Source organism: Seriola aureovittata, chromosome 17 (genome assembly GCF_021018895.1).
Source record: "Seriola aureovittata isolate HTS-2021-v1 ecotype China chromosome 17, ASM2101889v1, whole genome shotgun sequence".
NCBI classification, from domain to species: domain Eukaryota; kingdom Metazoa; phylum Chordata; class Actinopteri; order Carangiformes; family Carangidae; genus Seriola; species Seriola aureovittata.
In genome coordinates this window covers 19,803,222-19,820,621 of record NC_079380.1, presented here as the reverse complement: position 1 = coordinate 19,820,621, position 17,400 = coordinate 19,803,222, and the positions used below count along the sequence as shown (strand labels likewise).

Sequence of the window (17,400 nt, the reverse complement as noted above, 5' to 3'; positions counted from 1 at the left end):
ATTTCATTCAATAACATTTAAATGAAAGTTTGCAAAAAGCACATTAACCAGACAACAGCCAAACTCTCTGTACTTAACCAAAAAAAAGAAAGAAACTCTCCTCACCACTTCACTAATAAACTGGGGACTCTCATGCAGCTGATCACCTCATGTCAATTTTCAGGAGAATCTCACAGTGAAACTTTCCTACATATCATATCAATAATTTCTGATAATCAGTTCTGATTCAGGGAAGGAGCTCGTGCAAAATAAGGCAAAGTAAATGGGCTACACTTGTTATTTCCATGTGTCGGATACAGTTCATTTAATCAACATTTCATATCTGCTGCTTTTCTCATTTTCAGGTTGAAGCTGAAGGTTGTGAATATTAACTAGACTGACACTTAGAACTGCACCGTCTCCGTCGCTCTCAGCTGAGAGCAAACTGCGAGAGTTGAAAGTTGCAGCTATTTAAATTTGATGAGGGATTTAAAAGGATTAAGATTCAGATATCCTACCAGACAACAATATTATCTTATTTATTATTTATCTTAACGTCTCTCTCATCTCACTGTTTACTATCTGTAATTTGCAAAGCTCAAAATATTTATTAACATCATCAGAACTGTGACATTACATCCTTCTTCAGCAATGAGTAAAAGAACATTTTGTTGAACTGAAGAATAACATGACAGCACCGTAACCCCGCCAACATCAGCCAGCCGTTCCAGCGTCTCTTTGTTCAATCAGTCAGTGCGGTCAGGAGCCCTCAGCACAATGCTTCAATTACTGCGTGATCCGCCACTGACACTTGCACAGCTGAGCGGCTGCCTTGCTATTATTCATAGAAGATGAGCAATTACATTTACTTGTTATCATGACAACGCGGATGAAATAAAAAGTTTTCAAAGACAGAAATTTACAGAGTAATGTCTCAAGTGTTTCTGAAAATTATTGTTTAAAAAAAAATCATGACATGTTGTTGTTGAACTAAATTTTATCTAAATGTTTGACTCAGCTGAAAACACAGTCATGGCGTTCCTTCTACAATGGAAATCAATATCGTAAGAAATATTGAACAGAAAGTTTGTCTCGATTTGAAATTGTGGACTTGAAAACGAGAGAACTCTCAAATGCTGCAAAAAGTGTGTGTGGGTTTTCAGACTATTCGAAAGCAGTGTTCCGCAAAACTGAAATGGAATCAGTTTTTTTTTCTTCCACATTCAAGTCGTGGCGAACTGCCGTGTCCCGCCGCAGGGAGCCGGTTCCAACCGAGAGGCAGACAGCTGGAAATCCGTCGTCATGTTGGATTGATATCGTGAGAGGAGAAAACCCAGATTCTTTTGCAAGTCAATTGCAACACAGACCGTTTGCAATTGCGTTTTGTCGACTTTTCTAATAAATAAATAAATAAATAAAAGCTTCTATTTTGCACAAAACTGCAATGGAAACCCAACTAGTGTTGAAGTTCCTACAAATGTGTTGCACTTGCAGTTTGCTCTGTTTTCTTGCACCTTCTGTCCAGTTCATCCCAAAGCAGCTTCACAGGGTTTAAAGTCTGGAGACTGTGCTGGTCTTCATCATGTGAAGCCTCCACTGGGTCTTTATATCGCCGTGGGATGAACCTCTCACCAACCAGTCTGTCTTCCTTTCTTACTTGTCTTTTTTTGCACCATTCTGATAACAGACATACAGTTCTACTTCCTGCGGTACAGTACTGTCCTAGTAACGCATCAGAGGGTGCAGTAAGAGTTTGTTCCAGCGCTGCCTTCGCACAGACGGAGGGTTTGTCAGTCATCAAGGCTTCGTTTTCTTCCTCTGCTGCAGGAAAAGCTGGATGTTCACTGATTTCTTCATCCCTGAGAAAAGTCTGTTTCAGTTTTGGTAAACTGAAACTTTGGTAAACTTTTTTTTTTTTCTAACCTTGGGATGTTTACTGCATTTCAATGTAAACAGGAAAAACGTTCTAAAGCTCTTGACCAGTTGTGTTTTTCCAAATACAGCTGGCAGCGCGGCATGAGGTGCAGCTTCATCCCACTTCTTAGCTGCTCACAGTGATTCGGATGTCGCATGCGAGTAAAAATGGGACAATGTGAGAAGAGCCATGAAGGAAGTCGCGAAACACGTGTCGCAAATTTGCATCAAGGGGCCTCACAAGTGTGAAAATTATTTGGCCTGCGTGAGACATAAAGTGATATCAAATCACATGAAATGTCACAACACATCCTGTCATGTTGCATCACATCAAAAGCATCAAGAGCACACGTCTGTGACTCCTGCTGCTGCACTAATCTCTCTGCTTTCTCCACGTTCACTCAGTGGGGGCAATAAAGCTACACAACCATTATCCACTGTCTGTACATCTCTCTAACAGCAGGGGTGGTGCCACTTTATAGTCCACACACACTCCCTCCACTGCACTGCTAATTTAAAGACTGTGGGGAACGGTAAAAAGCCCTTGCTGCTCATTTAAAGTAAATATAGGCCAATCAAGGACTTATTAGGTTTTTCGAATGCGTGGAACTGGGACAATAAACAATAATGGGAAGCTGTATACCTAATGCAGAAAACTAAATAATATTACAATAATACATCATACTACACATATTATATTAGACGTATTACATTAGACTTGTTTTCTTCAGGACATCTAAAATAAACTTTTCATTAGTTTTGCAGTTTTAGTTTGTGGTGATGTCGTTTTCTACTTGTGGTAATAATGACAAGCTGCTGCTCAGTCCTCAATGTCCACAGTCCATTCATTAAAGTGGCTGAAATATTAACGCAATGCACTTGTGCTTATAGCTGACTGAGGTTGTAGTGACGTGACATTTTATGTTTCAAAGGGGGTCATTGTTGTCATGGACACTGTTTAGAAGGTCAATAAAGGATTTGTTATTTATTTCACATGGATAAACTCAGTTACATAAGAAGCAATGCAATGCAAAGTATTGAAGCTAATTTAATCACATTTCATGTTGTTTTGTTTTGGTGGTTTTTTTGCCTGCGATATAATATGCAACTGAAGTTTGTATTTTTACACTGCTGCTCCTATGATTCAGTGTATGCAGGGAGACCTTTTAAAACCACAACTTTATTTTCTTACTCACTTGCTGAGTGAGAAGCTGCAAAACACCAGCCTCTTATTTGGAAATACAGGACATCTGGATGCGTTTGTACACTACTCAGAGATGCATGTTCAACGCAGCAGAGTCATTATACTGCAAAAACACGTAACCCTAAACATGTGATTAAAGATGCAAAACATCCTGTAGGAGTTGATACTGGAAATAGGCAGTTTTCTCAAAACACTGTGAAGGCTAATCAGCTCATGCCAATGCATGTCTTCTGTATCTTATTACAAAGATCTATCTAAAAAAGAGCTACAGGCCTGAAGGCTTGTCCTCTGCGCCGGCTCTGAAGAATACCCCTCTTGTTCTTCTCCTACCTTGTTGCTGCGTGCTTCGCCCTGCAGGCGTGACACCATTATCTCACTGGCACATAAAATGCTTTTTTTTTTTTGCACTTACAGTTTTTGCCCAATGAATAAACAATTTAACAGCAGACTGTGCCACAGATGTGCAGCAGGTAGATAAAAATCAGCTGCATCACTCGATACTGGCGAGAATTTTAATTGGTGTGTGTGTGCAGGCATGTGTGTGTGTGAAGGCATGTGTGTGTGTGAAGGCATGTGTGTGTGTGAAGGCATGCCATTTACACTTTGCTTTAATTCAACCTTTGTTTTTTTTCTTTCTTTGATATTCATGTTGAACGCCTTAGCCTTTGAATTGAAAGTACAAGCTTCATTTACATAACGTAGCATGGTTTTAGCTCATGATAATACAATTCATTTTAATCCGATTTTACACCCCCTACATTTACACTGCTGACACTACACCAGTGCGCTAGCTGCTTCTGGTGAATTCATTTCGGGCAGAGGCAGCTGAGACAACAGGGTTTGGTTACTGCTTGACACTGCCACCACTGGACACAGCTGTGAATATGAAAAGGGGAGGACCAACCTGGTGCTATGAAGAGAGAGGCCAGTCGTCTTCACCGATAATATTTTGACAGAAGAACGTCTTCACTGATGTAAGATGTACACTCCAATAACCGGCTAGAAACTCTGAAATGACATGGAAAAAAAAAAACCTCAGATTCTTTTCTTGAAAAGTTTGGTATAAAAAAAAAAACACAATTAAAATGTGACATTATGGCAATTTTACCCATCAACTTTTATGTTCAGCCATGTAGCTAGGTTTAAACAGTTAACCATTTTTATATCAAAACACCCGTCAAGATGCAGGAAACGTGGTCACAATCTTTCTCCTTTCTGAGCTACGGCGGTGAATAATAGCCGAAAGTGTTTCTGCAGAACCCTCTGATGTCACAGTGAAGTTGACCTTTGACCTTGTGGATGTAAAACGTTATCACTTCATTTTATTTTCATAGGCTTTTGAGTTAAATTGTGTCATAATTAGTGGTTGAATTCGTGATTCTGTGAGGTCACAGTGTTCCCATGAAATTCCCTCTGGACTTTCCTGATATATTGCATTCACTAGAACGTGACATCTTGAACTTTGACCTTTGACCACCAAAATCTAATCAGTTAATTCTCTAGTCCAAGTGAACATTTGGGCCAAATTTGAAGAAAATACCTCAAGGCGTTACAAAGATATCACATTCACAAGGCCATAACCGTATTATGTGAGGTCATAGCGACCTTGACCTTTCACCTTTGACCACCAAAATCCAATCAGTTCACCCTTGAGTGGGATGAAATGGGAGATTGACTCGAGTGGTCATTTGAAGAAGTGCAGTTTTTGGTACTTCTGTGTTGGCTTCACTTTTCAGCCTCGGTCCGGTCAGTCTACAAAGCTAGCAGCTAGCTTTAGCAGCAGCATTGTCAAAGGTGCTGGTGCTTGTTACAATTTACTGTGTTTCACACTTTGTACACCACAAAGACATGCCTTTGCAATTTAGATCAAAATCACAGTATTTGTCAGAAGAAAAAAAACAAATAAAGAATTCAATATTTTCCTCAAATAAGCCTTTAAAAAAAACGGGGAAAGAGTTGAAACGGGCTCCTTAGCACTCAAGAGGCAGGAGTCCATTAACACCATCAGGTTCAAAGGTCAAACCTAATTGAGTTTGAACTACACAAAGCCTGGACAGCTCCTTATTGATCCGGCCCCATTATCATTTTATCATTTGTTCCAGCTTCCTTTAAATTATATGAAGCTGCAGAATATATAGGGCAGCACTGAGTGTGTGTGTGTGTGTGTGTGTGCGTGTGTGTCTTTGATATACCCGTTAAGCTGATTTAGTTTAAATGAAAAGTTAAAAAGAAAATTGAAAAAAAAAAAAAAAGTCAGCCAACGATCTAAATGTTCATATTCTTTATAAGTAGGTCAACTCGTGCCTCAAGTCAAATCACATGGTTCTGACATCAGGTAGTATTTCCCAACCCCAAGTCTTCCACTTGAACATTCACTGCCAGCTTTGACCCGGTCAGCTTAATGGAAGCGCAGAACCCACTCCTATCTACCGACTAGCGAAACAGCGGGTGCTAACGATGTAGTTTATGTGACAAGCTGCGCGAAGCCACTGGCCTGTGGCAAAAAAAAAAAAAAAAACTTCACCGGGACTAAAAATACATTTAGAATACTGAACAAACATCACGCTGACCCAACGCTGACCTTCACTATCAGGCTACGTTGTTTTCACTCCATTTACTCCGCAGTCTATAGCGCAACGACTGCCCCTCCCGCCTCAGGCTGCCATTTCCTTCACTCACACGACTCTATCAAGCAGAAAACACACTCCTCTGGATTCACACGCAACAAAGCAAAGTCAATAAAGCCTTCAAAACACCTTTAACTGTAAAATACACTGAGGCTGAGGATGGACAGACAGATGGGTCACCAGACAATAATGTAATAAGTGCCCGATTAACTTTGTAAGTGATCAATCAACCAATCAACAGAAAATTAGTCGTCATTCAAGCCATATATCAGGGAGCATCTTCTCAGATCTGGTCATCTGCTAATTGCTTATGTAGGTGCCTCTATTATTATTATTATTACCATTATTATTATGGGACATTTATTAAATTATTATTATAATAACTATTTTCTAACAGTCTAAATAATAAATATACAAGTCTTACGGCTGATCAATATTTTTTTTTAAACACGTCTGTGATTCATTTTCACTGAAAAAATTTTTTTTAAAAAGAATGATTATATGATTTTTGTTGAGCTTTGTATTAAAATAAACATGTTCCTTTATGTCTGGACAATATGATTTGTTGGCCATATTGTGAATTTGATAATATCTTAATTCATTGATCATAAGTCCAAACTTCAAGACACGAATTTGAACTTGGGTCTTATTTTTGCAAGTTTGATTATAATTTCTATTAGTTATGAAAACTGAGATCTCACAACAACAACCGTCAGACAGGTTGTAAACAGGACAACAGTTTAGCCAAATAAGCTAAAACTTAAAATCAAAGGCTTGCAGCCACAACTACGGCAAGTGCGGCAGGTCAAAGTTGAACCAGTCGGTCTATAATCTGTAATAGACGTTCACTCCGGTTCCAGCTTGGGCAATAATTTCACCATTCTTCCCAGAGGTTTGTTTACCAGCGAGCTGGCAGGCAAGAGGAGTCACGGGAGGATGTTTTAAGACAGACGCTGTTTATTTACACCAAAAATGGGAAAAAATAACAATTTACGAAAGATGCAATAAAGTTCTTGGTCTGAAAAAAAGAGGTAAAGTAAACAGACCTAAACTGAGGCCAGCAGCTGAACAGCCGGCACCGAGCTCACAAACTGAACACAAAGGGAACAGCCTGCATATGACGGCTGATCAGACCAAAAGGTGCAACTTACAAGACAAATAAAACCAAATAAACTATGAATACAGAAAAGGACATTGGCCTTTCAATTTAAACACTAAACAAACTGAAGTGCAACTATGAAGTTATTGACTACATGCATGCACTACAAATAGAAACTAATGTACTGCCAACAATTCTAAATAAACTGAGTATGATCTATGAAACTAAAGCTACGCGTCATCATTAATGTTTCCTTATAGTGTGTTCAGAAAGTATTCAGACCCCTTCACTTTACTCTTGTTACGTTCCAGCTTTCTGCTAAAAAATCTTTTTTTCATTCATGTTTTCCTTCATCACTCTATATCCCAAAGTGAAAACCAAACTGTTTACTAATTTATTAAAAAGTTAAAACTGAAATATCGCATTGACAAAAGTATTCAGACGATTTACCCAGCACTCAGTTGAAGTACCTTTGGCAGCGATTACAGCTTCAGCTCTTGGGAATTTTCTGCTCTTCTCTGCAGAGCCTCAAAACGAACCACCAATATCTGAATACTCGGGTATATCAGTGGTTTCTTACGCCCCTAATTGTTGTTTCTGGTACATACCTCCTCTAAATCACACAAGTAAGAACATGTGATGACAATGATACTCAAATCCAATTACAGCACTATCTCATGGTCCTAAATCTACATGTCAGAAGACTTCTGGTGATTCTCAACCCAGATTAAAAGACCTTTATAAATTATTTCCTGTCAGTTGGAGGGAGAGTATCATCCTTGACTGACTCGTAGATGTTTAATTTTCTGTGTGGGAGATGCATATCCACGTCTGGTTTTTGACACTAAGCGAACAGAGGCTGAATTACACAAAGGAGAGAACAGAACATTCCAAAGAAACTAGTACCAGGAAGGGCCCCAAGGCTCTTCTTATAATACCAATCTGTTTGCGCGTACAGCCGCTTTTATATTATAGTCAGTCAGGCATTATGTAAACTATGTTCATCCACCAGGTAGTAACTTCTCTTTTTTCTCTTTGTGACATTACAAAGCTAAGCCATTATCCCTTCTGGCTCTTCAGTGTTTGTCTCTTTCCGGTTCCTTTCTCTCTCTCTCTGCTTTCTTTTTCACACTTGAACTTCTTGAAGATTGATTTTTTTTTTTAACCATCAGAAATGTATTATTACAGGAGTTTATTCTTCAACTAGAAAGTTAGAGCTGGAGGTAGACCAACACATCAGCCAGGCTGACACCCTGTAATGATGAGAATAATGAAGGTGTCATCTCTCACACACTAAGGCTGCATCCACACTTCTACGTTTTCATTTTAAAAACGGAAACGAACTCCGTCCAGACCATCACACCTGAAAACACATACATACATACATACATGAGCAATCACATGCACTGTTCCTTACTGAAGATTATCCTGCTGAACAAAACACTAATTTTCTGCAATAATCCGAAAGCCCATGTAAGAATTCCTTTGGCTGTTTGTCAAGGGAACCAGGGTGACGCTAACATCTCTATATCACTATAAACAGTATTTTTATTCCATGCAATTACTCGATCTGGAATTAAATATGTTCTACTTAAGCCAAGCTCTACTTGGCTATCAAAATAAAGGCTATTTTTGACAAAAGAAAAAAAATGCCATAACAATTTTTAATGTTGGTTCATTCATCCATCCACTATCTACATTTGCTTATTCTGTGCAGAGCGGTGAAGTGCAGGAGCCAAGTCCAGCTGACAGTGAGTGAGAATGAAAGCACAGCCCGGATAGGAGGCAATCACAGGACTCGCATGTAGAAAGACACACATGGGCAATTTAAACTCACCAATTATCCTAACCTATGTGTCACGGGCCGAGGGAGGAAAAAAAGCTGCAGAAGCACCGAGAGAACATGAAAACTCCACACTGAAAGGCTGTGAGCTGCTTTCTTGTTCAGCGCGGAGCGGACAGGAGTCTTCTGATAATTGGCTCAGCGCTGACAACACGGACACACCAGAGCGGGTTTACCCGAGTCCACTGCAAGTTACCAGCATCACTTTTCATCTCCACCTTTCCAATTTAGCAATAATATTTACTAACACTGATGAAGTGAAGACTGACGGAGCCGCTAATTAAGACCTCGCTTTTTTTTGTTTCAGCAGTAGCTTGTGCACGTCAGGAAAACCGACAGAGAGCAAAACAAAGTTCTCTTGCTACTGAACTCAGAAATGAATGAACAATTTCATGCAATCATGCACTCTTCTTCCAGGACAAAGGAAGGGCATGGCGAAGGAAATGGCATTTAATAGTGCTATCAGCCGAAAAATCAGCTCAAAGACTGAATGGACCTTTTTTCACAGCAGACGTTTTGACCTGTCACAGCAGTGGAGACACGTGTAACTAATTACATTTAAAATGGTTCTGTTCTATTTAAGGATTCGAGTACGCCGTGCCATTGAGGCAATGTGCATAATGTACGAGCTCTGGAACTGGCAAAGCTCAATGGTATGCAGCCATTATTAATGTTGTTAATCACACCTGCGTTTTTCCTGCTGCGACATGTCAAAATGTCAGATGTGAAATAGATCCATTTCAAAGCCCGGCGCACTCGTGATTTCACTTATTTTGTTTTAATTTGACCTCTTCTCAGGACTCTGTGGGCAAGTACAGGCGGTGTTTGACTGACAGCTCCATGACTCTTCTGCTTGTCTTTGTTGCACCTGATAGGGCGAGACTAATTATACTTTTCATACTAACGTGGTCTTGTGACCCCGTGAAATCCCCAGCATCTGACCCCCTTTAACCTGAGCGGAGGAATGATCAGACAAAACAGCTGTGGACACGAGAGGAGTTGCAGTTCTGTTATTCTCAGTCATTAATTCAGAATAAAACTTTGGCGTAGAACTAAAACAGTTAGTAACTGGAGGAGTGGGGCCTTAGCTGGGTGTTTAGGAGGTAGGGGATCTAATTAAGCTGCATTATGGGAACTGTAGGATCCAGTGTTTTGACCCTAGGGGTGGGCGATCCTGACAAAACGTCATATCATAATCTTTTTGGGTAGATGGACAATCCACGATCTGAATCGCGACTATACTGCCAGATTCAGCTGAACTCGCGGTGTCAGGATTAGTTAGTTCGTAAGTCTTCTGTTTACAAATTGTGTCAAAACGGCTAACCAGCTCGCCTGGCTCGTCCCGCCTGCAGACAGGTTCCTCGTCCTCGTTCTGCTCAGGTGGAGAACTGGTACGTGTGCAAACTCGCCGGGGCTGCAGAGCAGAACGACTGACTTTTCGTCGCCAGCTGCAGTTAGCGGGCTAGCAGTTCAACACTGACAACGGGCTGATTAGCAGTGACTTTTAAAATCAAATATCTCACTAGAGGACCTTTTAATCACGCGATCCAATTCATCAGAAAAGTAGATCACATGTTACTTAATCTGTTTCTTATAAACCTCCCAACTTTGTGGAAATGCATCTCTAAATTCCTGGAATACCTGAACTTTAGTGATTTCTCTTTTTTCAATAAATACTTTTTTTTTTTTTTTAAATGAATGATAAAAAACTAAATACCTCTGGACTGTCAGTCAGGCAAAGCTAGATTTCTGAATATTTTCTAAAAATTGAATCACTAATCCGCAGATTATTCATGAAAACAACAGCTGCGATGCAAGATTAGATGATCAACAAACAATTATTTGACAACAAATTAAGCAAAAATGCCAAACATTCAGTGGCTTCAGCTTCTCAGCAGTGAGGATTTATCCCTTTCATATCACTGTGAACTGAGTCATTGGGGGTTTCGGACTTGTGTGGGGAACATGTCACTCTGGTATCTTGTGATGGTCTACTAGGACACACACTCAGGATTTTTCAGTACTGGCCAATTGTGTGTATGACTGTAAGCTCCTCCTCTCCTCTGTCTACATCTGTGTGATGTAAGCAGGCCGTGGGACCTCGGGGACTGGAGCAGTGGCTGCCTCCACGGCCCCTGTTATGCAACTGATTTCTCTCAGAAAGAGGCAGGCGAGGGGAGAGAGAGAGAGAGAGAGAGAGAGAGAGAGACCGGTTTTCTTTCCTGTCTTCCCCTCCCCCTTTCTCCTCACCTCCCCCCTCCCACTCCACGCTCGCTATACATTAAGCCTCAGCCTGCCTCGGAAAAACCAGGAAACTGCCTTGCAGCAACGAGCTATGGGAACGGAGGAGACGGGAGGAGAGAGGAGGGGAGGGGAGGGGAGGGGACAGGAGGGTGTTAGGGATAGATGTCAAAAGAGGTCACGTCTGGCTGTTGGATTACGGCTTTGCATGTATTTGTTTACACACACGTATGCACACTGTTTCCACATGGACTTCCCTTGGTTTCTAATTCATTCCAGGAGCATTTTCAGTGTGATTTCTTTAAGGGGATTAATAAATGTAATAACAAAATAAATATAGGTTTATTTTCCATGATGCTGGTTAAGTGCCAACAGTTGGGATAAACCTGCTAAACATATCAATCGCATTTTTAGCTTTATTTGTCTTAATGGGATTTATTAACTATTGTCCCATTGCTTGTAAAGCTGTTTAAAAAAAAAACCTCATAATGCACACTTCTTCCAAGACAACAACTCTGAAGGAAGCACTCACACAGACTGATAAATCTTTGAAAGGAAGCTGAAAATTAATAAGGATAACTGGGTTATCTTGTAAACAATGCGAGCTGAGAGTGCGCCACCTGTGTGACTTCATGTCGACCAGCTTCCTTCACTCCAGGAGGACTCATGGTTCTGTGAGTTTTCTGCCTTTCCTCTCTGGTCGTCTTCATTTGAAAATATTGAATTTCTTCAACCCGATTTCAAGATTTTAGAAGTAATAAATAGGTGACGCCACATCAGAAGTTTCATGCTTCTTCCAGATGATCACATACTCACAAACACAGTGTGGAGTGACAGTGGGTCACATGATATACAACGTCTTGCATGATGCACGCTTCGAGGCAGATGAACCTTTACCATGAGCGTGCCGTGTGGACATTTATTGTGAACACTGAACCTTCACAGAGCAGGAGATAATTATTCATTATCTTCACCTGATTCCAGCGCACTGCTCTGATATTTCCCCTGGTCACCAGCTGTGAACCAGGATCTGTGTTTGTAACTACAAATCTCTGACACACTGTCACAGAACTACATCTTAATGCGGAAAAAAAAAATTGAAGTAGATGATGCATTGTGGAATTAAACAATAATCATATTGCAGTGTAACCCTAACCTATCCTGCCCCCACACCCACACAAACTACTGGCATTACATGCAGCTCAATCATACACACACACACACACCACGCCTCTGCCTATAGGCTGATAACCACATTTCACATGTTCCTTCTGTCCTGTAACACATGCATGATTCATATCAAGTCTACACGAGCATTTCAAGCACATTTTGGCACACACAGACCTGCTTGGATGTCACAGCAAAGGAATGTGAAGAGTGGCTGCGCAGTAAATCGCACAGAGGGAGGGAAACATATACAAGTATATACATGTATATACATAAGGCTTATCTGCTGCCAACATCTTGGCACAAAAGCCCAAAGTGTACCCCTCACATTTCCTCTGGAGGCTCTTCTCTCACATTTCCACGCTGTGCAGCCGCGTAGGGCTGAGTGCACGTTAACAGGTTTCTGTGTTGCCATGATTATTTAGTCCCAACTTTAACCGTGCACTTTGGAGCCCTGCATGACCCGGGTCCCTCAGTGTAACGACAGTAGAGGGAGCACATGGCAGCGTAGGTCAAACTGGCAGCAATACTTTCTCAGATGACACACGGAGGACATGTTAGAGAGCCGCACTCCGCCGGGCTTCCTTGCATTAGCCTATAGGTACAGTAGTAGTAATGAGGCCGGCGCAGCGCCCGGGTTGACGTGAGGACAGCACTCACCTTGCACCGCCGTCCCTGTAAAGCGGCTTTCGCGGTGTTTTGCTCCGGAGTAACTGCGATAGATTGGCACCACTCACCAGAACCTCCGATACAAAACCGCCCCTTGTGCCGTCAACATAAACAGTCGAATTAACACGTGAAGAAGAAGCAGAAGAAAAACACGAAGGGGGTAAAAGCGAGTGTAGTTGGTTTACCGTCTCAAACGGCGTAGCTAATGCCTCTCCCGGTGGTAGCCCCCCTTTCAATCCGCTATCAGGTGTGTGGAGACGCGAGCGCCGTGTCTTTCCAGGACTGCCAAGGCCATGGCCACGGTCTGCAGGGGAACTCTACGGCGTTTATTAGCTCTCTGTGCTCGGTCCTCCCCCCCTGCCTGTACAGTACGGGTGAATGCGGGTCAGGAGGAGCGGAGCTGCCGCCGGGGATGATTCATCTGCAGGCTCCGCAGCTCCCTCTACCGGCAGGAGAGGAGTACTGCGCCGGGGTGGGGGGGGGGGGGGGGGGGGGGCAGGATACACTAAAGCAAAATGAGTGGTGGAAGAAGGCGTTCATGTAATACACTTAAAAGGTGTTGGGAAATATGTATGTATTGTTCTTATGTATAATTTTGTGTTACACTTCCCTTTACTTTCTATTTATTGTAGCCTACCTGCCTTGCTCAGAGATAAATGTGCATTTACTCTACTACATTTATCTGGCAGCTGCATCAAAATAATAAAATATGGTGCATTGTTATTACAGTAAATTTGGGCGAATTTTTTTTTTTTATCTCAAAATCATTGTTGTGAAGACATTTTTGGCTGTTTGAGGGTTAAGTATTGTTTTGGTTATTTTTTTTTCAAGTTATTATATTTTGCCATTTTTGGCTTTATTATGACAGAGACAGTGAGAGAGAGAGAGAGAGAGAGAGAGAGAGAGAGAGAAGATGACATGCAGCAAAGGGCCTGAATCGGCTTTGGAGGACTGAGCCTAAATGGTATTCGCTCCACCAGGTGACCCACTGTGGCGCCACAGGACTTGGTATTAGGGTTAAGATTAGAATTAGGTTTGGGCTTGTGTTTGGGTACGGGTTGGGGTTAGGCATTTAGTTGTTAGGCATGTACTGTAATAATACTCTGAAAGAGGCCATTCTGTGGAAGAATTGATTCTCCTCCTTTTCCCATTGAAAAAATCCAGAATCTGTGAATATGCACAAATGTTTTTCATTTTTTGACTGAAGACGTTTCTTTCTTCACTTTCTCGGTGTATGTGCTCTGGAAGCCTGAAGCTTCCTCATCACGCTAGTGTAAGTTGCAGCCGGACCAGTCCTGCAACGTCCGTGTGTGAGCAGCTTTCTTATGTCAGACGTTGTAAATACTCTACATCATTCTGCACAGTGACAATAAGCAAAACACATTTTGACTGGAGGGGGACTTTAAAAAGAAGGTGTTAGAGACATGATGCAGAGATTTTTCACATCATACTCTTTGATGAGACAGAAACTTGGGGTGCCACAGTAAAGCTCACCTGGCAGAGCACATACCACATATCAAGGCTGAGTCCTTAATGCAGTGGCCAGGGTTTGAATCCAGCCCTGGACTTTTGCTGCATGACATCCCCCCTTTCTCTACTGTAACTTTCTAATAAAGCTGAAATGCCAAAACTAAAACCTGAGCCTGAATATGCAATGAAGCTAGTAACTATGGCTTTCAAATAAATGCTGTGGAGAAAAAGTGTGATATTATTTACTACTATTTTAAAATATAAAGTAGTATAACATAGAAACACTCCAGTACAAGCACATTAAAACTGCACTTAAAGCAGCTGTGGTTGACATTCTTATTATATCAAAGCATCAAATTACAATATGAAAAGAATTTGAAGATGTTACAGTGGTCAGTTGTAGTGACGAACCTCAATAAAAATTATCAATTATTATCATTTATAGTGAGCTTCAGCTGATTGTTTAGCCGTGCGTACCACGACTTTATTGTTTTGGTTCGCTGTCACCATTCTCTTAACGTTGTTTTCAGCCACTGCAGGTGGTGAAAAAGCCCTGAAAAGCTGCAGTACACAACCTGCTCAGCACCAAACAGCAGGCGCACACAGTTACAGACTAGCTGCTGAACATAATGGAGCATTTAGCTGCTATGGTTTCAGTGTGCAAAAATCTTCTTACCTCTTAACACAAAATGCTTCACTATATAAAGCAAAACATGACATCACAGTCCTTACAATGCAGCCACCTCAGTATCAGCACAACGTTCAGTGCTTATTTGTAGCTGTACACATCCCTGAATCAACTTCACACGTTTGCGAGTGCACTGTGCAGCACTGCAACACAATTGAAAATTAAAAAATAATAATTTTTACATATGTTTTTGTTTTATATGTACATATACAGGATATCATATCTGGAAATTCATTATATGTACATATATTACTTTTGGATATGGGTTAAAAAAATTGGTAGAGACCAAAAACTGAGCTAAAGGGAGAGTGAATATTCTACACCTACACATGGATCATCAATAAATGTGACCAGTGAAGATACTGGAAGTGTGTTTTTCTTGTGCATCCGTGTTTTTTTATTGCAATAATACATCTGCATGTTGATATATATTTACATACGCACATACACACACACACACACACACACATCAACAATGGTCAGAACAAAACAAGAACTTTGGACAATAAGCACTGAACATGTGACATGAGAAAAAAAACCCCCCACAAATTAACCCCCGACTGTCCAAACCTGGATTCAGATGCACACACACACACACACACACACGCACACTTAAACACACACATGCTCACATTCAAAAGCACACTCGCAACTGCTCACACACACGCTCACATATGCACGGGACACATGCAGCATTTATGCACATGAGCAAAACACAAGCTCCAGTTCCCACGAAGAACCGCTGAGATAAGTACTAAAGTTTTTTTTGTTTCTTTTTTGTCAAAAGTGCAGATTTTTTTTTTTTTTTAATTCTTAACACTGACGATGCCAAAGCTACACTAGCTCGACTGAACTGAACTGTACTGTTCACAACACAGACAGACAGGCCAACAATCCAAACAATCCAACATTTACTTTCACTATTACAGTCACCTGGTAAAGTCAACATCTCCAGAGCAACAGGGAAGAAGAATCATACTGTTAAAGTACCAAATAGACTTGAGACTGATCATTTAAATTATTTTCATGATATACTTTTGTCTATATATACTATTTACAGAACATGAACATATTGTATATTTAAAGGGATTACATTTACACATGAAACAGCTTGTTTTTTTTTTTACAGCCACTACATATTCACTAAAAGCCTCTCGTAGATTCTTAATATTCAAACGGATTCAGGATCTGTGTCACTTTTAGATCGTTTTTATACTGGTTGTGATTGTGAGGATACATATCTTACTATCAATTACTACCTTTAGCTAGACAAGAGATATGCAACAAATACATCAAATACTATAGCTAAAAACATACATGGCTCTTTATTTTTTTTTTTATTATTTCTATGCCTGATGCACAAAACAGCACTTTTTACAATCATCTATTGCAATTTCGTTACAGATAACAGATTTGTATCAGTAGGACGTCCAGTAGTTTGCGGGAAAATGTCAATAGTTGACGAAGATGAGTAGGAGGAATGTGATACAGTGATTCTGCCTATGGAAACATGCTGAGATAAAGAGGATTTGTGTGTTCCTCTTTTAGATGGATGGGATCAGTGTGTGAATAGACAGGAGGAAGATCTCTTCTTCTTCTTCGCCTCTTCCCCCTTTTGTCCCATGGGTGTCCTGTTGATGGCAAAATGATTGCTTCATCCCTCCAGCCCCTCTACTCATAGAAGCTGCGGTCACTAGAAAAAGGAAGAAGCAGAAGAAGAAAGGCAAAAGTTGTTTTGGTGTCCTGTGCGTAGACTTCCTATGTAAGAGGGGCCCTACTTAGCAACACCCCCCCCTCCCCAACAAACTCCAGTGTACTCACACAACACCAGCACAACGCTGGGCCGTGTCTGGAGAAAAACAAAGTGCGATGAGCAGGATTTAACGGCCTATGACACAAGAAGAGAGCCAACACAAGGAGCCATTACTCTTGTCCTCTTGGCTCCACTGAAATCCTGATCCTCTGTACGGGATGTCAGGTACATTTGTTTTTTTTTAAGGCGTGAGACAAATTCCAAAAAGGAGGGGGACACATCTGTAAAATGAGTATCAACAGTTTCCTTGGTTATTCAGTCTAAACAATGTTGTTGCCATGATGTTGTTTCTGTGCCAAGGCTCCGCCACCACCCGAAACACAACATACGTACACTGTGTTTTTGTGATGTGTAATTTAAAATCTTCCCACTTTACATATTTACTAAACAGCATGTTAATTGTAAATGTCAGGTCCGATACTTTATGTTGACCTTATATTATATTAACTCTTTTAATCCTTGTGTGAAGCAGGTCATATATTGGCAAGCTAACGTTAATAATTTAGTGCCCCCCCCATCACCACCACTCCGGACACCTCCAGGAGCAGCAGTGAAAATTACATTTGAGCTATAAAAGCGAAACATGCTAAAGGAAATCTTAGAATCACATACTACATTACTACATGGTTCAGATATGAATACACGTGACGTATAACACTGTGGGTCATAAGCTTGCCTTGGACTTT

At 40.9% G+C, this 17,400-nt stretch overlaps 2 protein-coding genes across 4 annotated transcripts in view; both read right to left on the bottom strand.

Annotated features, from left to right (window-relative positions):
• LOC130185693 (thyroid hormone receptor alpha) overlaps positions 1-13,122 on the bottom strand; it is a 105,566-nt gene extending 92,444 nt beyond the window's left edge. The window contains exons 1-2 of one of the 2 annotated variants that reach the window (XM_056402290.1): positions 12,929-13,122; positions 4,002-4,105 (exon numbers count right to left, since the gene is read on the bottom strand). The gene's annotated coding sequence lies outside the window, so the exon portion shown is untranslated. Of the gene's footprint in view, positions 1-4,001; positions 4,106-12,734; positions 12,872-12,928 lie in introns of those variants that run through there. The other variant, XM_056402292.1, reaches the window with a different exon arrangement.
• Positions 13,123-15,270: 2,148 nt separating this feature from the next.
• Positions 15,271-17,400, bottom strand: part of LOC130185731 (vesicle-fusing ATPase) — a 37,960-nt gene continuing 35,830 nt past the window's right edge. For both annotated transcript variants that reach the window (XM_056402355.1, XM_056402356.1), the window contains one exon: positions 15,271-16,594. In XM_056402355.1, the coding sequence (XP_056258330.1) occupies positions 16,573-16,594 (22 nt within the window). In that variant the 3' untranslated portion in view covers positions 15,271-16,572. The remainder of the gene's footprint in view (positions 16,595-17,400) is intronic.